The sequence below is a fragment of the Ovis aries genome, chromosome 10 (assembly GCF_016772045.2).
Source record: "Ovis aries strain OAR_USU_Benz2616 breed Rambouillet chromosome 10, ARS-UI_Ramb_v3.0, whole genome shotgun sequence".
Taxonomy (NCBI): Eukaryota; Metazoa; Chordata; class Mammalia; order Artiodactyla; family Bovidae; genus Ovis; species Ovis aries.
In genome coordinates this window covers 49,256,719-49,281,133 of record NC_056063.1, presented here as the reverse complement: position 1 = coordinate 49,281,133, position 24,415 = coordinate 49,256,719, and the positions used below count along the sequence as shown (strand labels likewise).

At 37.8% G+C, this 24,415-nt stretch overlaps 1 protein-coding gene across 9 annotated transcripts in view; it reads left to right on the top strand.

Moving 5' to 3' along the window:
- The window catches only part of KLF12 (KLF transcription factor 12), a 521,468-nt gene that overhangs the window by 344,655 nt on the left and 152,398 nt on the right, over positions 1–24,415 (top strand). For all 9 annotated transcript variants that reach the window (XM_042254943.1, XM_042254945.1, XM_060394527.1 and 6 more), the window contains one exon: positions 6,529–7,075. In XM_042254943.1, the coding sequence (XP_042110877.1) occupies positions 6,529–7,075 (547 nt within the window). The remainder of the gene's footprint in view (positions 1–6,528; positions 7,076–24,415) is intronic.

The following is a 24,415-nucleotide window of genomic DNA, read 5'->3' as shown; positions in this document are numbered from 1 at the left end:
GTCTTAGTATTACTTAAAAGCACGTAATGCCCTTGTTCAGTCTTTACAACAATTTTATGAGTTTGGAATTAATATTACTCTTGGATAAACTCAGGCCTAGAGAATACGTGAACCATGAACTTCCAGATGTTCAAGCTGGTTTTAGAAAAGGCAGAGGAACCAGAGATCAAATTGCCAACATCCGCTGGATCATTGAAAAAGCAAGAGAGTTCCAGAAAAACATCTATTTCTGTTTTATTGACTATGCCAAAGTCTTTGACTGTGTGGTCACAATAAACTGTGGAAAATTTTGAGAGGGATGGGAATACCAGAGCACCTGACCTGCCTCTTGAGAAACCTACATGCAGGTCAGGAAGCAACAGTTAGAACTTAACATGGAACAACAGACTGGTTCCAAATAGGAAAAGGAGTATGTCAAGGCTGTATATTGTCACCCTGCTTTTTTAACGTATATGCAGAGTACATCATGAGAAACGCTGGGCTGGAGGGAAGCACAAGCTGGAATCAAGATTGCCGGGAGGAATCTTAATAACCTCAGATACTCAGATGATACCACCCATATGGCAGAAGGTGAAGAGGAACTAAAAAGCTTCTTGATGAAAGTGAAAGTAGAGAGTGAAAAAGTTGGCTTAAAGCTCAGCATTCAGAAAATGAAGATCATGGCATCTGGTCCCATCACTTCATGGCAGATAGATGGGGAAACAGTGTCAGACTTTATTTTCTGGGCTCCAAAATCACTGCAGATGGTGACTGCAGCCATGAAATTAAAAACGCTTACCCCTTGGAAGAAAAGTTATGATCAACCTAGAGACCATATTGAAAAGCAGAGACATTACTTTGCCAACAAAGGTCCGTCTAGTCAAGGCTATGGTTTTTCCAGTGGTCATGTGTGGATGTGAGAGTTGGACTGTGAAGAAAGCTGAGCACCAAAGAATTGATGCTTTTGAACTGTGGTGTTGGAAAAGACTCTTGAGAGTCCCTGGACTGCAAGGACATCCAACCAGTCCATTCTAAAGGAGATCAGCCCTGGGATTTCTTTGGAGGGAATGATGCTGAAGCTGAAACTCCAGTACTTTGGCCACCTCATGTGAAGAGTTGACTCATTGGAAAAGACTCTGATGCTGGGAGGGATTGGGGGCAGGAGGAGAAGGGGACGACTGAGGATGAGATGGCTGGATGGCATCACTAACTCAATGGACGTGAGTCTGAGTGAACTCTGGGAGTTGGTGATGGACAGGGAGGCCTGGCATGCTGCGATTCATGGGATCGCGAAGAGTCGGACACGACTGAGCAACTGAACTGAACTGAGAGAATTTTTAATGATGACACCAAGATTGTATGGCTAATAATTAACAGGGCAGGTTATGAATTCAAGTCTTTTTGAGTCCAAATCAAATTTTATTTCTATGATAACCACGTAACAGGCTATATAACCATGAAGTCATGAACTATATATTAGTCAGGTCACTCTACAGTCTTTTCTAAACACTCCCATGAAGTGATTTCTCAAAAAGTTATAAAGGTAAACTTAAATATAATCTATTTAAATTATTGCTAGCTTACTGGTTGGCTGGATGAATAGATGAATGGAGTGGTGGATGGATAGACAGATAGTTTGACACATCTTTTTCACGTATGTGCCTGTGTGGGGTTTCCCTAATGCCTCAGTTGGTAAAGAATCCGCCTACAAACAGGAGACCTCAGTTTGATCCCTCAGTTGGAAAGATCCCCTAGAGAAGGAAATGGCAGTCCACTCTGGTATTTTTGCCTGGGAAATCCCATGGACAGAGAAGTCTGGAAGGCTACAGACCATAGGGTGGCAAAGAGTTGGACATGACTGAGTGACTAAATCACTGTGTGTGTGCACAGATACCACTTCTCTAGAAATAAATCTCTGGTGCCATTAAAGATGAAAGAGTTAGCTTGTAAATCGTGGAGGACATATGCCAGAATATTACCCAAGTGTTCCTCAACCATGACTACACATAGGAATCTCTGGAGGGGTTTCCAAAGATGTGGTGGTGTCCAGTTTTGTTTTTCTTTTTTTCCTTTTTAAAATTACCAGGTTAAAAAAAAAAATTACCAGGTGATCAAAATATCAATACAAGACCAGCTTTAAAAAGAACTCACTTGAGGACTGTAATAAGATTCATCTGATGCTACTGGATGACTTTAGGAAACACAGCAGGTACTGTGAATACTCACATATTGGAAGTTTTAGATACATTTTTACATTCACTCAACAAAATACCTAAAGCTGAAGTTAGGGTTTAAAACATTTATTTAGGAAAAGGGTGATCTGATTAGAACAGCTCACATGTAATCCTCATCTCACTGAAAGGAATATGTTCACTGGAATATTGTGCATTGTACTTTATTGAGTGAATTATTTTGAATCAAACTGGCTTTCGGACTCTTGAAGAAACAATATGATGCTGCAGTATAATCCTATGATATTATCTTTCAGTTTTCACACCTTCTTATGAAGTAGATTGTTACATTTATCAGACTTTTGTGTGTGTTTATGCATTTATTTCTCAAAGTATGGGAGGCGAAAAAATTATTGTGGACCGCCCCTCCAAAATATTACGTCTGTTTTGGGGAAATGAAAGTAATTCTCATTCTCTTTGACATAAAATGCAGGGTGCCCTTTTATCTTCACGTCTTTAGAAGGAATTCTGTTCCTGTTGATAATGTTGAGTATAGTTTAAGTGTTTGATCATGTTTTCCACACCAGGGTCATCAGCAGCAAAAATTCAGCTAGACGTTTCCTCCAAACGCAGATCTTAACGGGCTTTTATTTAAAACAAACAAACAACAAAACAGCAGCAGTGCTTAGTGGATGTTGCTGCAAGAGTTGTCCATCAGTGTTGTATCTAAAATTGAGTAGTTAGAGACCAAGGGCAAAGTTTTAGTATGAAATCCTTTCTTTGTTCTTTTTTTAACAAAATTTTATTTTCCTAATTGTGCATAAAACTTGTCTTTGTAATTTCTGGTTTTTTCTCAGTGTCTTTGCCTCTTAGATGCTGTTTCCTGGTAACATAGCCATCCATATCTTTTCTCTCTTTCTCAAGTCTGTGTAGCATTTCTCAAATCCCTTCATTTCTAACTGCTGTCAGTACTTCTCAGTTGGTTTTTCTCCAGCTTCCTTTCTTTCTCTTGGCTACTCTCCCGTGGCTTCCCTACAGTTACATGTTTATGAATTCGTATTTCTTGGTCAATGCATTAAATTTCTAATAACAATTTCAGGATCAAGACTTTCAGGCCTTTTCTCTTTCCTAAAAGGAGTGTGCATACACTGTTTGGGAAACTGATTTATATAGTATTGCTGGTCTTATGTGTGTGTATGTGCAGCTTGAAGTTGGAATTATGGATGATTTACTGGCCACATCACAGGAGAAGTGATTGGTAAGGGCTCTGAGAATATGATACTGTGTCAACACTGTAAATAGTTGAATGGTATGATGAGGGTTTTGTCCTCTTTATACTGATGAAGCATTGTTTTCGGACGTGCTGGCTGTGTTTCATCTGCTACATGTTGAATAGGAGCCAGTATGTGCCTCTGTGATGATTAAATTCATGCTTAATGTGTCTAACATTCCCAAATAAGTTATGTTTGTCATCCAAAGGTTTGGTTGATCCGTCCTAATTTTTTGGATCATTTTCTATATTGTGGTTTGAGCTTATGTAAAAGCTATGTAGTTATCAAGGATTTGAATGCACCTAGGGTTCTTAGTAGGAGAAGGCAATGACAACCCACTCCAGTGTTCTTGCCTGGAGAATCCCAGGGACGGGGGAGCCTGGTGGGCTGCCGTCTATGGGGTTGCACAGTCAGACATGACTGAAGTGACTTAGCAGCAGCAGGTTTCTTAGTGGGCTTCCCTGGTGACTCAGATAGTAAAGAATTCACCTGCACTGCAGGCAACCTGGGCTCCATCGCTGGGTCAGGACTAGCTCCAGTATTCTTGCCTGGAGAATTCCGTGGACAGAGAAGCCTGGCAGGCTACAGTCCGTGGGTTCGCAAAAGAGTCGGACACAACTGAGTGACACCCTCTAACAATATGGGGCTCTTAGTATTGGATCTTTATAGCTTTCTGGTGTATACAACAGAATTACCAGAGGAACATTATTCTTCTATTTTTAAAAAACAGTAAGGAGTAAATTCTTTTAGTGTGAGATTAAGCTATATTACCTACAAAGTATAGACTTGTGTTCATAATATACAGAAGTCTAAGCAGTTTGCAAAGCACGCTGAAGCCTGATGCCTTAAACCATCTATTTGCACTGTAAGCTCCAAATCTACCAACTGTATTGTCATAGTCTGCTAAAGTACTCTTTCATTGACTTTACGAAGAGTTTTCTGCAATGATGAATATGTCAAACTTGGGATTTTAAACCTATGTTGGAACTTTGTGTCCAAGTATAGTTAGGAAGAGGTTTTGTGAATTAAATTAATCACTATCTCCAAAATTAGAATTTTGGAGCTCTCTAATATAGTAAGAGAGAGAAGTTAATCTCAAGACTATATTAGAAAGCAAACCATGTTTGATAGTATGTACTCAATGACATATTTTACAATTTTAATGACAAACCAATTGGGATATTTTATGAAAGCAGCCCCAACAAAGAATTCCTATATGGGTATAACACACTAATAAGAAATATCCTACCTTGTTCCACAAAGAAATTAAATGATAACACTGGGTACAAATTGAAATACTCTTATTTAGAAGAATAGATAATGCTATTAGCTTTTTATAAAAGTTGCTCTGTTTATGGCATTTGTTTTTGTTTTCCTTTGTTTCTTAATATCTGAGAATATTTAAGTTCTTATTTCTCAATTTCAGCAGATGAAATCTTGTCATTTAAAATTTTATGCAGTATATATTTTGGATGGTTCATTTTTATATTTTCTAATTATCTTTTTGCTGGTAAGTAACCATGTTAACTTAGAAGAAAAAAATAAAACTTCAACTCATTTTCCTTTTTAGTTGTTCTGGTACTATTGTTTAGCTTCTTTCCTTTCTTTTCTCATTGCTGCTAAATAAAATGCCCATGCACTATTATATTTTCTGAATGGAGCTATAATTTATATTCTATGAAGAAAGATTTGAAGAAGCATGTTTTGTTCCTTTAAGTGTACGCACAACTTTGAGAGAAATAGTGAACCAAATCTATTATTAAAGAATGAAATGAGCCAATTTAATATAATTTTAGGCATTGTTGTTCTCATACCGCAATGAAGCTGAAAAAAGAGTTTTTGATCTTCATGTAATAGAACAATAATGTCCCTGTTAGCCTGGTCAGATTATATATAACCCAAAGTAATCTATTATAGTCTAACTCTCTGTTAAGGCTAGACAGACACATACTAGTTTGGAGACCATTTTAGGCCTTGGAAAGAGGCATTTAATAAATACTTCTTGAATTTATGAGTGAATAACTATAAATTATATTTATGCTCAGTAATAACACACTGAGCCCATTAGTTTGAGTGGAATCTTGGATTCTTTAGTATTATTGTATGTTGTTCCTAGTATTATTATTAAATTTTGCTCATTAAAACTTGAAAGAAATGGAAACAAACTTGGACAAAATTGTTATCATTGTCTTAACGTAAACGTAGGCAATTAAAGATTTATAGAATAAGTTTTTCCTAAAATTATTATTTCCTCAAAATGTCTGTTGTGAGATTTCTTTATATTATTTTGAGAAAATCTTTTTCATTGTTAAGAGCTAAGTTATAATCCCATTGTTAGAAATAATTTGTATTGAATACTTTCGTAACTGAGTGTGGGAAGTTGGAGAATTTTATGCCCTGTTTTAATGCTCAAAATGAGAATGGTATGGTGGATATTTCTCCAAATATGAAAGCTGAAATGTCGTAGTAAGTTTCCCCCATGTTATTGCCAGGCCTCCTATAAGAGTATTGAGTAAGGGTTAGAATCATGAAATCATGGACTTTTAGAGCTGGAAAAGATATTTAAGATTATCTAATCAAAGTTTCCATTAGTTTGTAACTAATGGAAACTAAAACTCATAAGTGTAGTGATGGGTCAGACCAACAAAATGAATGTTTTTTTAACTTTAGTTGTATATATAATATCTTAAGACAGTGTAACTACAACTGAAGACCCCATGCTGTAGTCCATGGGGTCACAAAGAGTTGGACACAACTGGGCAACTGAACAACAGCAAAAGAAAATACTTTGAACTTGTCGTTTAGAAGGTTTTATGTGAAAATTGCTCTTCATTTTTAGGTTTCTGTGGCCTTTTTTCTTCTCCATAGTGTACTTATTTCCCTGGATTTTAACGATTATGTCTGTTGCTCTTCCAATTGTCTTGTACTTTTAAACTCTCATCTTTAATTATGATGACTGTCACAGAGCAGTATCTCAGATACTTGGAGAGTGAATTAATGTTCCACAGCAGTAAGAGAAAAATTAATAAACATTGAAGTCATAAATCGTACATCTATTAGAAGATGTGATTAACAGAGATAAACATATTCCATTTTTCTCCCCACAGTCTCCAAACGTCCACAAGTACCCCGATATGGAAGCTGTTCCCCTGTTGCTAAATAATGTGAAAGGGGAACCCCCGGAGGACTCATTATCTGTAGATCACTTCCAGACACAAACTGAGCCAGTGGACTTGTCCATCAACAAAGCCAGGACATCCCCTACAGCCGTTTCATCCTCCCCAGTTTCCATGACAGCGTCCGCCTCCTCACCTTCTTCAACTTCAACCTCCTCATCGTCTTCTAGCCGTCCAGCCTCATCCCCGACTGTTATAACATCAGTATCTTCAGCATCATCTTCGTCGACAGTATTAACTCCAGGGCCCCTCGTTGCCTCTGCCTCTGGTGTGGGAGGCCAGCAGTTTTTGCACATTATCCATCCTGTTCCGCCTTCAAGTCCCATGAATTTGCAGTCTAACAAACTGAGTCACGTTCACCGCATCCCCGTGGTGGTCCAGTCGGTGCCTGTTGTCTACACAGCTGTGCGGTCACCTGGCAATGTGAACAACACTATCGTAGTACCACTTTTGGAGGATGGGAGAAGCCATGGCAAAGGTAAGAGACACAAGCGAGCCTTGCTTTATTTTACCACTAGAAGTAACTGTTATGCACGGAAGTTACTACTAAGAAGTTCTGTGCACAGTGACACAGAGGAACAACTGATCTGCTCCTGTGAGTAGAGCTCAGTTTAGTAGAAACGAATCTCGTTTTCATATGTTTCATAGGTATATGTTTCAGAATTACTCAGTCCATATTTTTATGTATCAAAGTCATATGATGTCAGAATTCTAATATGTGAATTTGCAAAATAATGTTTACCTTCATAGGAAGGACAGTCTATACAGTCAGCCTCACGGCTTGTGAGTTGTGAATCCCTCATAGAGATTAACAGTTACGAAAAATGTAAAAAGTCAATCAAGATGTTTCTTCCTTCAGTTGTTCAGACTGGATCTTATTTATCTGGCAGTAATGTAAAATGACATGAATTTCCGATGCTTGTTATCTGTGCATTCACTTTTGAGTAATTTGTAAATTAAGTTGCCATTAAAGTAACTCTAAAGTTAGGTGTTTGGCTAGAAATGCATCCTGTAGTTAGAGTTCTTATCTTCATATAAGTCTAAGTTGTTATTTTAAATAGCAGGAAGCTTCTATGATAGAAATAATTCAAAATGCAGTATTAATGTATCCTTCTGGGGATTAGAAGCAGAAAGATACTTTGTTACATGCTGCTGCTGCTGCTAAGTCACTTCAGTCGTGTCCAACTCTGTGTGACCCCATAGATGGCAGCCCACCAGGCTCCTCCAGCCCTGGGATTCTCCAGGCAAGAACACTGGAGTGGGTTGCCATTTCCTTCTCCAATGCATGAAAGTGAAAAGTGAAAGTGAAGTCTCTCAGTCGTGTCCGACTCTTAGTGACCCCATGGACTGCAGCCTACCAGGCTCCTCCATCCATGGGATTTTCCAGGCAAGAGTACTGGAGTGGGTTGCCATTGCCTTCTCCTTTGTTACATGAGTTTATATAATAATATCAAGTTAATTATATATGATAGCTGCTCATTAAGTTATTTTTCTTCTTCTAAGTTCTTTTTTTTTTCTATTTTTAAGTCAAAGGAATTGTAATAACATGATGTTGATTTTTCCCTTTCTGTAGATCTAAAAAAAAAAGCCACCATTCTATAGAAATATAAAATGTCGATAAGCATCAACTCATATGCATGTGTTTCATCTTCAGAGTCTAGAAATAATGATGGATTAAGACTTGGGTTGTAGTACATTTTGCTTTGAATGCCATATTACTGTCAAACTCATAATTAAAATATGATGGATGAACACATAAAACACTGCCTTTGTGTAAAATGCTAGTAAACATAGTTGTTTTGGTTCTTGTAAAAGGTAGGATTCAGTGCATAGGAATAATATTTGATTATGAACTTGGAGAATTTTTGCAAACATGCAAAATTGTGCATGCATCTTTTGCAAGTTACTGTTTTATCTCCAATAAGTTTCTTCATAGCACATGACAGATTGCACCTTTTCAGTTTTTCCAAGTGAAAAATCTCACGGCTTACAACAAAGACTTAGACTGCAAACTTGAGATCCAGGTACTATGCTTACCTGACAACTATTTTGTATTTTTGGTGCTATTATGGACAATGGCCAGGAATTAGTCTCACCACTATCTTTGTGAACTAGAAAAAAAAAAGAGGAAGAAGGGAATATCTACATAGATTTTACTTGAGTCAAACCTTCTTTGATATTACTAATATTTCTAATCCAAATGAGCTAATCGATTTGAATAAGAATAATATAATTAAAGATCACATTAGATATTTATTTTCATTTCTAATTTACAGATGTGCTTTAAATTCTTTAAGAATTAGCAATTAGAAAAAATATAACCTTGTGTATTACATTATTTTATATATGTGTATACATGGAATCCAATCTTTGTACAATATCACTTATGAAAACTTTTGCTTTTATTGTGAAGGTGATTGATAAGGATTTTAACACTGTGACCTTTTATTAAAACAACAGTTTTGGTGCATTAATGAAGGAAACAGATGTCTCTTTTATTTGCCATTATCATTTTATGAGAGAGATTACTTTTAGTTAAAGTTTACTGCCAAAATTTAATTTTCTGGAAAATTTATCTTTGTAGAAGAACTGTGTTTAGACTCATGCTGTAATTTGTTCTCTACATGAGTATTTTTGTCAGTTTCATGCAGTGTTTGTATTCAGCAGTTTTTGCGTATCAAGAATAAACACAACCATCAGCACACTAAATATGATATGGACGTTAACAGCATGAAATCTGGGATCAAGGATGCATGAGTTTAGAATTCTAGTTCCCTCACTTCCAGCTTTGGACTGAGCAAAGTTATTTAATCTCACTAATCTTCATTTTCTTCAGTGATAAAATACAAATAAAATATGATATATCTTTGAAGATTACTGGAAATATAAAGATTTTATGTGTACATGTCTAGCACTGATAATCATTTATCATTATTAGATTCCCCCCCCAAATACCTGAAGCAATAATGTTCAGAAATTTTTTTGCTGTATTGTGAAAACAGAAAGTTGGGGTAGAAAAGACTTACTGAATTTAAAAGTGATAAACTGCTCTCAAGAAGTGCTTCTCAAAGTTGTTACAACAAATTATAAGGGATGAGGGTTTAGAATGAGAAGTCATAAGGAAAATCCCATACTTTTTATGTTTATTAATTTATATATTTTATAATCCCCATATTCTACAATATTGCTATAGCATTTTATAATTTTTAATTGTCTGATTAATTAGATGATAATAAAAGTGTGTAGTGGAGGAGGCCTGCCTATCTCACAGAAGGAATAAAGGACGAGGCATTTCAGTAATTCCTCACATCTTTATGCTGCAAATATGCACTTGGGCACTGGGCCAGTGATGAAATGGCTGAGTGATAAAAGGAGGCCTATTTCTATTCTCACATAGGTCTTATATTTCTGGTATGGATGAGCCAAAGGAAATATAATAGGGGAGTTGGATTTTCAAATGCTACTAATAAAAATAACTTACATAAATGTGGGTGATTGTACTGGTTAATTAGTTTTAAAGTTGGTAAAACATATCTGGTCTATAGTAAAGAAATAGATTACCTTATGTCACATTACATAAGGGACTAAGAATGTATACGTCTGTATCTAAAATAACATGAATTGAGTCGTTTGTCCATTCAAGTATTGATTGAGCATCTCTCATGTATTGGGCGTTTTATTGTTACCAGAGATTGTGTTGAGCAAAACAGATGCTGTTTTTATCTAAGTACTACAATCTGCTAGGAGATCTTGTCATCAAACAAGAAAATTGTACAGTTAACTGATAGCTGTGGACAGAGTTAAAACATAGACTAGCCATGGATGTGCCTATGGGAGAGAGGTTAATTATAGCCGTAGATGGAGAAAGCTGTGTTTGACCAAAGTATTTTCATGTAGAGTGTTACATGTGGTTGGAACAAATATTTTTGTTGTGATATTCAGAAGTGGGTGTTTGCGGTTTTGGAATTGTGGTAGGATGGAACTTCGCATGGGTATGTTTGGCTAACAACAGAAGAGTGTGAAGAAATATTCTAATGAGGAAAGAACTCCAGCCCATCCAAGTATTTACAGAATATGGTCTTAAAGGAATGGCAAGTCGGTTAGCTAACCCAGGGCACTGACAGAACTCAGCTGGGTCTTGATAAGATGTAATATGAAGAAAATGGCATGATGTTCTCGAAGATGCTTACAGTGTAGACTAGAGCTATGAGAGGGATGCTGTAAGAGAAGGTCTCCAGAGGGACGCATTTTCCTGCTTGGTACCAAAGGGACAGAGTAGCATTGAGCCCCCAAGTGACAGTGCTAAGAGCTAGAAGGTTCTCCACGGGACCTGAGACATGTTGTTTATAAACAAGACCCTACAGAGGTTATTTGACCTTGTAACAGAATTTCAGTTGAGCCTGGGAAAGTTTTGGTAGATTTCTCAGGAGATTTTCATTAGTTTTCATAGATAATTAGCAGCAGAAAGCATAGAAGGTAAAAAAAAAAATCACAAGCAAAATTGTTCTTGGTTTATTGCTTCCATAGGCATTTTTAGGATTCTCCTTTCCTTCCTTTTGATCTGCTATTAAGGTAAAAGAAAGGGCATTTAAGAGAATATAAGTGAAGAAGGAGTTGTCAGATTATCAAAAGCTTCTAAGGGGCCAAATGAAATAAGGACTGAGAATGGAGCATTTGGGGAAGGATGCATTCATTGATGACGCTGTGTCAGTGGAGCACTGGGGACAAGGGACAGACCGAAGTGAGTTCATGTTCTACTGGGAGGTGAGGCAGGGGAGACCAGGGGTCTAGAAGGCTCTTTGGCCAAGTTTTGCTGAAAGAGTTTTGGAGAAATGGCATGATAGCTGAAGAGAAATTTATGCTCTCAAGGGAGCAATTTAAAAGAGACAGAAAGTATAGCCTATTTGTATTCTGTCAAGAATAATCCAGTAGATAGTTGAAAATGGGTAATTCTAGAGAAGGAAGAATCACAGAAGCACAGTTGTTCATTACACATTAGTTGCTTATATTATTTTGCAGAAGTAACCTCCATCTTGCAGTAATTAACCTGAATTCTGAAGTCAATTTATTAGATTGACACAGGTTTTGAGGAAAAAGATGCATAATGGTAAAGGAAAGAAAATGCAGAAAACAGCAGATAATGGTCTAAGATTGACAATGAAAAGTAAACAGATTAGAAGTTCAGTAAATTGTAGGTTCCACTAAAAATGTAAAAATGATACCAGCATTAATATGAATATAAGATCAAACATTTCTCATTCATCACATACTGGAGCATACGGAATAATTTTAAAAAGATAATCCCTAAGCAATTTGTAATTGTTGTTTAAAGACATTTTTATAATTGAATATGTATAGATGTGTACATTTTAGAAATGCAGAATACTTAAAAGGACAAGGCCGTAACCAACTAAAGAGCTAAAAAAGACAATGGGTTTATTTTCTCTCTCTGTACCTGAGCTGGCCCTTTCCCCATATAGCTAGGGGAACATAATATAACCTTGATGCCAAGGAATGAGGCTTGAACAAAGGTGTAATTGATGTTGTCTTTGGAACAGCCAGAAGTGAAAAGCCAGCTGAGTAACACGGTTGTCTAGTTTTCTTCCCTGACCGCTATCCTGTCCTTCTTATTGCTTTATGTAGATGGTCTTTTGGTTTGTCTTCTCCTCCGTTCCCCATGTTGTCTTCTCCTTAGCCACCTAGACTCACCAGATGTCCCCATGACCATAAAAGTGGAAAAATGCCTAGGAGAAAGAACTCAGCCTGTTTCCTACGCAGCCACGTTCTCTCTCTTGAAAATGCAATCCCAAGAGCTCAGCCTACCAGAATTTTTACAGAACGTATTTATTGCATCAAGACTTTTATTATAATAGTGTCATACTTGACTAATAACTTACCATTGATCATAAGTGCATTATTCCTGACTTCAGACATTTATAGGATAAGATCTTTGAGTTTAAAGTACTTTTCCCGAAATATCTGACTAGAACCTGTTGTAACTGCTGTTAAGAAACCAGCAGCCCCATATGAGCATGTCATTTCTTTGATCATCTCCATTAATTAAAAAAAAAGTGTTATTTTTCTATTATTTTTTAGATGAAATGGCAAATTCTTCGAAACCATACCTATTCCCATAGCACTGGTTCAGGAATTTCAGAGGGCTGTGGCTGTGGGCACATCCGAAATAGTCACACCCCATTTCTTCCTACAGGCTGTTGCTTTTCTCACAGCCCACAGGAAGAAGCCACAGTGTATTTTTAGTCCTGGGCCATTTATACTTGTGAAAGGGAATCTGGTCATCCTAGCAATTGCTGCAGAGCTGGTTGGAGGTTATGACTGTAGCTCCCGACCATTGAATGCAACTGGGGTTTTACTCCCATGAAACTCTCCATTTCAGATCTTTTTGTTTCACCGGTGTTCTTCTCCTCTCGACTTTCCCACTTGTTGATGTTCATGATGTCATATTTCAGGTCTCGGTTCCTTTTGTCACAGACTCGCTTCTCCTGGCTGCCTTACATATGACTGTCCTCTTTTAGTTCACCATTCAATGGAATCCCAGTGTCATCTGTCCATATAACCAGAATAGTCCTGGGCAGCTGACATACCCTCCTGTATATGGTTGTCTTGGCTTCTTGATTGAACTACCCCAGCTTCCTTTGGTAAATGCATTCTTCTTCTTATGTTTAATTATGATAACTACTAGATATAGCCTCCTATTTTTAATCTGATTTTGATTGACAAACCTTCTAATTACGTAATCCTTTACTGTTAATTTTCAGCGTTGCTTATTGGGAAGCAGGACTGGATGGTTGCTCACTTTGGCTTATTTTTCTTAATTGTAGACTTTGAAAGGATGTGAGTGTTTCACTACCGTCATTATAAAACAGACAGTAACTTGTTAAATAGTGAGAAAAACAGCTAATATTTATGAAAAACTGAATTTTAAATTGGAGGACAGAATATTTTATATGGATACATTGGTCATTTGTTTTTACCTGATTTTAACAGGGAGTAGAAACCTATCTGTATTTTTTTCACTTGTGGGCACACATAGGAAGTTGAATGGATTCCATCCAAAAAAAAAAAAAAGGCTTCTTCTGCTCTTGTTTACTGAAATATCTAAGGTTATTGACTTCTCTGATTCATCTGGCATAGATTGTTAGTTGCTCAGGCATGTCTGAATCTCTGTGACCCCATGGACTGTAGCCCACCAGACTCCTCTGTCTATGGGATTTTCCCAGCAAGAATACTGGGGTGGGTTGCCATCCCCCTCTCCAGGGATCTTCCTGACCCAGGGATTGAACCTGGGTCTCCTATACTGCAGGCAGATTCTTTTACTGTCTGAGCCAACAGGGCATAGGTTGGGTTAGGTCTAATATTTGACAAGAGAAGTGACAGAAATTATATGTATTGTTCTAAGAGATAATTAGCAGAAAAGAAAAAACTCTGTGTAAGGTCCTTGTAAACTGTAAAATGTCAAGGTGTGAGTTTGGCTTTGCCCACACACATTTAAACAGTAAATAGAAGTACAACTGGAAAAGAAGAGAAAAAATATGACCAGCAGAGGGGACAGGAGATACTCCATTCAGAAATAGATACTGTGTAAGGAAGGAAAGATATAGACAGGAGAAAATCCATTCGAAAGATAAAGTAGTTAAAGCAACGGATTACCAGAGTCGACTTTGTGTTCATTCTGTTATAACTTGTTAGGTCAAGTTCCTCCTAAGATAAAATGGTCTAATTTATGTTTAAGTAGATAGATGCTTAAATGTGATGTACTACTAGTGTTTAGTCTAAGAAAGTCTCTATATTCATTTTTTACCACACCTGAAATGTTTTCTCTGATTATCTTTAACATGTTGAATCTGGAAATAAATCTTTCCTTTCCTCTGTAGTTTCATTTTGAAGAACAAATTTTTTCTCTCCTGAAGTAATGTTCTACGTAAATGTGAAGCTTCTAATTTCACATAGTACAGGTGCTGTTATGCTACAAGGAAATTCTTATTTTACATATTAGATTGCAGATATTTATAGGATTATTTTGATGATGTTTGGATATACATACTCACTGCAAGAACCATTTGAGTATTGGACTGATATATCTATATGTATATAGATAACTATAGAGCTGTAAGCTGCTGCTGCTGCTGCTGCTAAGTCACTTCAGTCGTGTCCGACTCTGTGCAACCCCATAGACGGCAGCCCATCAGCCTCCCCCATCCCTGGGATTCTCCAGGCAAGAACACTGGAGTGGGTTGCCATTTCCTTCTCCAATGCATGAAAGTGAAAAGTAAAAGTGAAGTCGCTCAGTCTTGTCCGACTCCTAGCGACCCCATGGACTACAGCCTACCAGGCTCCTCCGTCCATGGGATTTTCCAGGCAAGAGTACTGGAGTGGGGTGCCATTGCCTTCTCTGATAGAGCTGTATAGGTATCTTTATATATCTAGATATATCTATATAGATATAGATACTTTTTTGCAATTGGACATTTTGCCCAGTGACTCTTAAGACCTGGAAGGAACAAATGAAAGAAGAAAGAATGTAAGATCCAAAAGGGAAACTTGGTCTTAGAATCATTGCCAGCACTGTTTTAAATTGGCTTTTTAATTATTTACAACTCTCTGGCTGTGGTTTCTGTTTCCAATTTTTTTTACTCCATCAACAATAATTGTTTTCTTCTCCAAGCTCTATTACTATTTTCTCAGCCCCTTCTTTCTGCCTGTTTTCCATTGTTAATGGAGAGTTTGATTAATGGTTGTTCTTCCACTTTGGGTTCTTTAGAAAAGACCAGATTGATATTTGTCTATCTAATAAATAAAAGAAGAGCTACCAATTTACAGAGTGGTAATCACATACTCGATCTTCCCTCCAGCCCCTTTTATGTGGGGAAAATGCAACTTTGATCATTGGCCAATTGTATATGTGTTTTTTATGACTAGGCGGCTTTGCCTTCGTTTTTCTTCTGTAAGTAGTTAATTTTTTCAACAAATGTTTTATGGACCAATTATATGGCCAGGAATTTCAGTGTGGTGGTTTTTAGGACAACTTCTCTTAAAAGTCAGCTGTAGTTTACAATATACTAAAATAATATTGTTCATACTGTGAGTCATTTTCCTGTTGGTGAATCTTGGTATCAGTGTACTAGCTCATCATCAACATTTTAAAGGAATTAAATAGGATAGATTTGATTAAGAAATATGAGAGTTTCACCCACGGATGTGTTACATCATGTAACTTTTGTTTAGTAACTGACTGACTTGCATCAAATGCAGTACAGTGTGTGTCTATATAGTATCTGTGTACTGAGTCATATTGAAATATGTATTTCTTCCTATAATTTCTATTTAGAAAATTTGAATGAGACTACATGGAGTTCTTCTCCATCTCCTGCTCAAATACCCATCTTGCTTCCAGTTTGTTTTTTCTGCCTTCTCACTCTTCCAATTCCCTTCTCTTTTTATCTTTTTTTTTCTCCTAGATATATTTTTCTCTCTCTCCCTCAATGCTTCACTATTCTTCCTTTTCTTGAATCTTGATTCTTCTTTATCTTCTATATCTAACGTCTAGATAGATATCTATCTATCTATCCCTCACGTGCTGTATTTATTGTGGAACTAAGAAACCTATGTTGAAAATGATAGCCTTTGTACTGCCATCTAGTGGTGGAATTTTAAAATAATGTGATCTGAAAGAGTTGGTGGAGGAACTCATATGTAGTCTCCTAATTTATTCTATCGTTGCTCTCAGATTTAACAGTTGAGGACTGTCAGGGAGTGCAGTGAATATGCCCCTTTAAAGTAAAACTTGGACATGGATTTGAACCCTAACTCATCTGCTTTAAGAAGCATCACTAATACCCGCTTGTCCTGCTTTCCATCCTGCACGTTTGTATGTGGCTTCTGTTTAGTAGAAATAAAATGCTACTTCCTACGGATCTGTGATTAGTTTCTTTGTAACTATGGGTAATATTTGTTGAGTTAGTGGAGGCAGATACATGACAACTTGGGAACTATTAAGTTTTATTGAATGTCACAGAGGAAAAATAAAAAGTGAAACAGCAGGACAGAAAACAGGAGAATTTGGTAAAACTGATAAGTGGGAGTAGCCCTTAGAGAATTCATCAGAGGACTGCCTTATTGATAGCTGCTGCTGCTGCTGCTAAGTCGCGTCAGTCGTGTCCAACTGTGGGACCCCATGGACGGCAGCCCACCAGGCTCCCCCATCCCTGGGATTCTCCAGGCAAGAACACTGGAGTGGGTTGCCATTTCCTTCTCCAATGCATGAAAGTGAAAAGTGAAAGTGAAGTCGCTCAGTCTTGTCCAAATCTTCACGACCCCATGGACTGCAGCCTGCCAGGCTCCTCTGTCCATGGGAGTTTCCAGGCAAGAGTACTGGATTGGGTCGCCAGTGCCTTCTCCATATTGATAGCTAGGGACTTAGGAAAAGCTCAATAGCAACAGTAAAATTGAGAGATACTGCCATGGTGTATGGTTTTCTCACTTTCTCAGTGAGAGAAAGACCTAGTGAGACTTGGGTGACCTATGATAAGAATAAACTTCTCTGTTGACAGAAACTGTAGCTGCTCCTGTAATGTGATATGCGCATGCGTGCTGCGTCACTTCAGTCAGGGTCCGACTCTGCGATCCCATGGACTGTAGCCCACTAGGCTTCTCTGGCCATGGGATTTTCCAGGCAAGAACTGGAGTGGGTTGCCATGCTGTCCTCCAGGGGATCTTCCCAGATGAGGGATCAAATCCGTGGCTCCTGCCTGGCAGGCGGATTCTTTACTGCTAAGCCACCAGGGAAGCATAATGTGGCGTGTGTTGTTATAAATGCTTCCTCATAGAATAAAATAGGCTGGCATCTCCGCAAATCCACCTGGACCTCATTAGCTCTGATTTTCTCAACACATTGCATTGTGCCTGACACTAGTACATGTTCAATAAATACTTACTGAGTGAAGAGATGAATTAACTAATGAATTCATTAATGTGGGTGCCATGCTCTATATGAGATGCTCCATTAGAGTGCTGTGGCTAGTGCCGGTCTCTAGTCCTAAACCCTAACCAGAAGAGCAACCTCCCTCTGTAGGGTGAAGTAGAAGCAGCAACAACATGGGTTCCTCGCATCCCCAGAGCCTGACTCCCCCCACCCCAGCCCTACCACCCCTCCCCACCACGCTGTTGCCATTCTACTAAATACGTGTCATGTCTCAGCCATCTTTTCTACCTCGCTGTGATGACAACTCTCCCTGTAGCCTTGCTGTTTCCTTTTCCTGGCTGGCCATTTCTTTCCCTGTCTCAAGACTGGTTCAGATGCCTTCTTTTCTAGAAATGCACATACCAAATTGGAATACAGTGTATGTCATATATGTACATACACATAGATATACATGCATGTGCATACTTGAGTTGCTTCAGTTGTGTCCAACTTTTTGCAACCCCCCATGGGCTGTATGTAGCCCACCAGGCTCCTCTGTCCATGGGATTCTCCAGGCAAGAATACTGGAGTGGGTTGCCATGGCTTCTTTCAGGGGATCTGCCCAACCCAGGGATCGAACCTGAGTCTCCCAACTCCTCTGCGTCTCCTGCAATGCCAGTCAGGTTCCTTATCACTAGCACCACCTGGGAATCCCATAGATATACATACATATACAAAATATATTCTCTTTACTCAATATATTTGGCTCAAGTATATTATATATATAATATAAAATTACAGTGATATCTATATCATGGTCTTACGCTTGATCCAGTGTCTCGCACACAGTGAACAATAAATGTTTGCAGAATGAATGAGTATCTTTCCCATAGCTGTTCTTCTTTTGTGTCAGTGGGCCATCTGTAATTCCCTGGTGCTTCTGAGTATATTGTTTCTGCTATTTCCCAAGTTTTTGGTTTTTTTCACTGTACTTAATACTGAAGAATAATATTTGGTGGTACATTACAGATACTTGATGTGATTTAGATTTTAATAGTTTCTGGAGCTGAACTCCCTGTGGGTGAGAAATATTCTTATGGCTTCTGAACAGTCTTAATGAAAAGATACTGTTGCATGAGAGTTACAGCCAGTTCTTATTATTCTTTTATGCCCAGGTAAAATATTTTACCTGTGAAACTAGGAAAAATAATGGCTTTGATTGGATCTGGGCAATTAATAGAGTCTGTGAGGTTTCTTATATAATAGTAATGCCAATTTCAGTTCCCAGTCAGGGTGAAACAAATTATACCTCCTGTCCCACTGCAGTTGACTGTGTCAGCATCACAGTACCATAAAATCTCAATAAAATCTGAAAACTGTGGAGTATGGATAATCCCACTATAAATTCTAATAAAAATTACCCCTCCAGACTCTGTATTCTCTCCATTAAGTTCATAGACACTGTCTCTTTGTACATAAAGTTTTATGAAATAAATCGACCAGTTCGCCTGTCCTTACCAGATAGCAAGCTGTTTTGATTTAAAAGCTGATAAGAGTACAATCAGTTTTTGGTGTTTGCAGTGCATTTTAAAAACATAAATTTCACCTAACAAACCTTAAGTAGAAGGAAAAATGCTGCTTTTATTTGCACTATACCGCAAAGGTCTCTTTGTGAGGAAGAATAAATGACATTTTTACTGTGGTGGGCCCATTTGTTGCAGCCATAAAACAGATTTTGTTTCTTTCCACCAATCTCTAATCTTAAAGGTATATTAAGCAAAGCCATGCACAAATCTAAAACAGGTCTGCTGAATTGCTTCAAATCTGCGTTTAGAAGGAGTTGTCAATTTCATGATTTCATTTTTGTCTCGTCTGTGCTAAAGCCCAGGGCTCCCTAATCATCTCTGGTGTGACCTTTGTCCCCTGACCTTTGTCAGGCATGGATGTTTTCAATTAGTCCTCCGTAAATACAGAGCCCATTAAAACAGAGGAAACCTTCTAGAGACCAAAGGTGGAACCCCCCCAAAGAACATGAATTTGACCCTGGAGGAAGTCGTATGTCACAATGAAAGTAGAATGTGTAGCATTTGAGGTGCAAGTTAAGAAACAGGCTTTGCTTCTGGGAGGAGGCAGAAGTATTCCAGATAAGGAAAAGGGTGAACAATGGTGGAGCTTTACTGACTCATAGGCTGTGAGGTGCACACACGCACGCACAAACAGCGTAAGATGTAAAACGTGCATTGCACACCTGATATATACTATGAATTACTTATGAGAGGACCTGACTTCTCCTTTTCTGAAAGAGAAAGCCTTTTAACTCTTACTTTAGATGTACTTCTTACATCCTTTGTGAATATCCTGCTGTGCCTCGAGAATAAGTAGTGAATGAAAATGGCAAAAGAAAAATATAGGAGAGGGATATTTCTCAATTTTTATAGCTCATGCCCCTTGAAATGTTATCTCAATAGATTTTTATGTATTCCTAATAGCCACAAAAATTGTGTAGCATTTCACTTCCTGTAGTTTTCCGTAGGAAAAGAAATTCCTAATGTTGCAGTACCTATTTACAAATGCTTGAAACCCTCTGAGATTCTCAACGCCCAAACCCCGCCCCCCCCGCCCAAATTAGGAATTTTCCTTTCTCTGTAGGTAGACGAAGGGCAAAAGAATGGCAGCTAAGAAAGGAGGTGTCAAAATTATTATTGAAATAGGAACTTGAAAAATCACAGCGAGGTCTGTTGGGATTGGAGTAAATAGGCTTACACAGCTCTTTAGTCCTTGGAGGTAATACTTTATTACAGCATAATAATTGCTTTTGAAATAATGACCATTAGTAATGAAGGAAAGGCTAAATTATGGTCTGTCTGAAGTAGGTGGCAAAGTAGGTAATAAATCTTATAAATATATTTATTAAAAATCATTTCAATAATTAACCTTTATTGAATGCTTATATGTTCTTTGCACTTTACATACATCATCTTTAAGTCTTACAGTATAACCAGTGTATAGATATTATTGCCTGTCTTTTATAGATAAGAAAACCGAGACTCATACCTTTCTCTGTTTCTTAATAAGGTCACAGCTTACTGGTGACAAAACCTTGAACAAAATCAAAACTTTTTAATACTTTTGCCATACTTGGGTTTTGATCATTTAAAAAGTATGCCTTAGTTATGTAGAGAATTTGTCAATATTGAATAACCCAGTTTCATATTTTTTCAAATCAGGTACATTGAAAGTTTAAATCATTTTATTTTTGTCAAGGTTTAAAATGTTACATAGGAAATCATCTATATTTAAATTCATATATATGTGTGTGTGTGTGTGTGTATGAATTGCATGAGGTAATTCCATGTGGCTAAGTATTGATGTTATGGTACCATATTATGTATTTCCATTTTCTCCAGCATCTTGCAGTATTTTTTAACAACAGCTTCAAGCTATAGGTTAACATTTCTTAGGTGTAGGGAAATTTTGTCAAAGTGTGGTTGACTGAGTTTCAGAGATCGACAGCTGTGTCCTTTTCCCACATAGCTGGTCCCTGCCTGGAGCTCTGTTTAGCAGGGAATTGGTTAGACAGGCATACACAGCACAGACTTGCTGTTTGTCTTGCCTCATCCTGGTGGTGGTTATTTTCTAAAAAACACAAGGGAAAAACCACCAAATAAAAATATAGCCAGCATTTATTAGTACCATTATAATTGTATTTATTTTTCTTAGATTAATGAGTTCAATAAAATTCCGAGCACTAGCCAATAGCTAATAATCATTACAACATTACAGCTTTAAAATTATCCTAGCTTATATCGCAGATGTTCAGAAATGCCTTCTTCAGAGTTGGAAAATAAATTCCAAACGATGTGTGTTTGGTTACAGAGAATAGCTTCATGGTAAGATTGGACGTTTTCCAGTTTTTGTGTAAGTTTCTCTTGAGTCTTATCCACTGCTTTTCTATGTTTTTATAGTTTTCTTCCTGTTTTCTGAAGTTTATCAGAGAGTAAGATATGTTGTATGGTTTCCAAAATGGATTGGTATCATGATACGTGATAGCAAGTATTTTCCAACCTACCCTCAAAGTGATGGTTGTCATGAAACATGACTTGCTTTCATCAACAAATGGACACTAACTGGCAAACCCCTGCTTCCTGGCATCCTTGGACCCATTGGTTGGTATGATCTACAATAATCAAGGTGCCATTAACCTCCAATTATTTTCATTATACCTTGCAAGTAGGGCAACATATTAACAGGCCCTTTTATTTCCTTCCTTGGCCAATTGTGATCATTTTTTGCGGTAATCACCATGATAAGCCCCTCACACTTAACAAGTAAACCCCTTTGAACTATAACTTAAACAACTTTTGACTGGGTAATTTTGCATGGTCTAAGTGGAAAGTTAAAACGTTTGCAGTTTACAAGCCACTGAATGGTTTATAACTGTCTTTCAGTGTTGTGCTCTGTATTTTTAATTATGGTAAATACAGAATAGAATTATGCTTGATCAGCTGGAGTAAGCCAGCACACTCAGACTCTCCTTGTTAATACCATTTCATACCTCATTCCAGAGACCATGTAAGGAATATTGGCCATATTATTACTATTCAGCCGGTAGGTGGTTTATCTAGAGACGCTTATGTGTTTGTAAGGTACAGAATGCAGTGGCCACCTCGTATCTGGGCATGTAAGAATACACTCAAAGAGGTTGATGCTGTTCCTTATTTAAGATGAATGTGATTGGAAGGACTGATGTTAAAGCTGAAATGCCAGTACTTTGGCTCCCTGATGCGAAGAGCTGACTCATTTGAAATAACCCTGATGCTGGGAAAGATTGAGGGCAGGAGGAGAAGGGGACGGCAGAGGATGCGATGGTTGGATGGCATCACCAACTCAATGGACATGGGTTTGGGTGGACTCCAGGAGTTGGTGATGGACAGGGAGGCCTGGCGTGCTGCGATTCATGGGGTCGCAAAGAGTCGGACAGGACTGAGCGACTGAACTGAACTGAACTGTGCTCACACTCGATCATGTCTGACTCTTTGCGACCATGTGGACTGTAGCCCGCCAGGCCCTTCTGTCCATGGGATTTTCCAGGTGGAAAGACTGGAGTGGGTTGCCGTTTCCTACTCTAGGGGATTTTCCCGACCTGGGGATGAAACCCGAGTCTCCTGCATCACAGGCAGATTCTTTACTCACTGAGCCATTTAAGCGTGAATATATAAATATATGAGATATACATATATATACACACATATATTCATACTTTAAAATTTTGCCACCTAGAAACTGTTACACTTTATAAACTAGATGAAACTAGTTGACTTGTTATATAAATTTCTTGAATTTTATTCCCTATGGTGCAACATTAAATGATGATTTTAACACTGTTTATTTTCTTCCTGTGTTCTTATTCCATTACCAAAATTAAATAAAATTTGAACTGCCAGGTTAATTTAAAAAATTTTTTTCTAATTTTTTTAACCTTTTACATCACCCAGGAATTATTCAATCTATCCTTTCCATTTAATTACTCATTAATGCACATTTATGATTGAGCCACATGTTTGATGCACTGACAATATCCACAAGAAGCTCATAGTTGAATGGATAAAGGAGACAAGACAACTATAGTGAGATGAGTGCTGCAATACAAATAAGTGTAGACCCACAGAGATAGATTATAAAGGAATGTAAAGCTTAGAGGTTGAAAGGGAGTGATTGTAACTTCAGGAGAAGGGTGTTTCTCAGAGGAAAGTGTTACTTACATCATCCACATAAATGAGGAAGGAAAGGCAATTAAAAAACAAAAGATGCAATGTCCTAGAAATATGAAAGACCATAGTAGATCCTAGTAGATAGGGGCATTATCCAAGTAGATCAGAGAAGGCAATGGCAACCCACTGCAGTACCCTTGCCTGGAAAATCCCATGGATAAAGGAGCCTGGTAGGCTGTAGTCCATGGGGTTGCTAGTGAGTGACTTCACTTTCACTTTTCACTTTCATGCATTGGAGAAGGAAATGGCAACCCACTCCAGTGTTCTTGCCTGGAGAATCCCAGGGACGGGGGAGCCTGGTGGGCCGCCGTTTATGGGGTCGCACAGAGTAGGACACGACTGAAATGATTTAGCAGCAGCAGTAGCATCCAAGTAGATAGGTTGGTATGGTTCACTTGTAGGGTATTTATCAAAAATGAAATGAAGTTCTAGGGTTATCTATGGATCTGGTTATCCCAGGCCTTGTAGGCCAAACTGAGAAGTCTGTATTACCGAACACTCTAGGGAGACAAGCATGTAAATAGATGGGAGTAACATAGTAATAATTAAGTCTATGGATGAAGGACTAAATAAAAGAAAGGAGAAAAGTTAGGAAGCTATTTTAGGAAGCCAATGTGAATGGATATCTGATGGACAGAACTCATTGCCCTGATGGTTGTCAAGGAAGAAGGAAAAAATATATCTAGGATAATTCCCAGATTCTTGTTTTGGCTATGTTGAGAATGTTCTTTAGTGGAAGAATATATGAACTGAGAGATCTTACTGAGAATTTTACCCTGAAAACAAGGCAATGTTAAAAAAATTTTTTTTGGACCCAAAACATGAAGGAAAAGTTAAGAGCATAAATTGAAGTGTTCCAACATCTATCTAAAAGAACTTTTATAAACTAGGTCTAAATAGATATATTCAGAGAAGCGATATTCAGAGAAATGTCTTGAGAATTTTGAAGAATTAAGGGATAACACGAATCTTGGGCTATAGACAAGTCAGTAAAAATAAGTCCACCTGTAGACACAGAGCAGTGAAATTGCCAAGCCTGAGTCATAAAGAAAATCTTGAAAGGTTTTCTACAAAGGAATTAAAGAATGACAGAGGCTGTCAACAGCAACAAATACCAGAAAGAAAT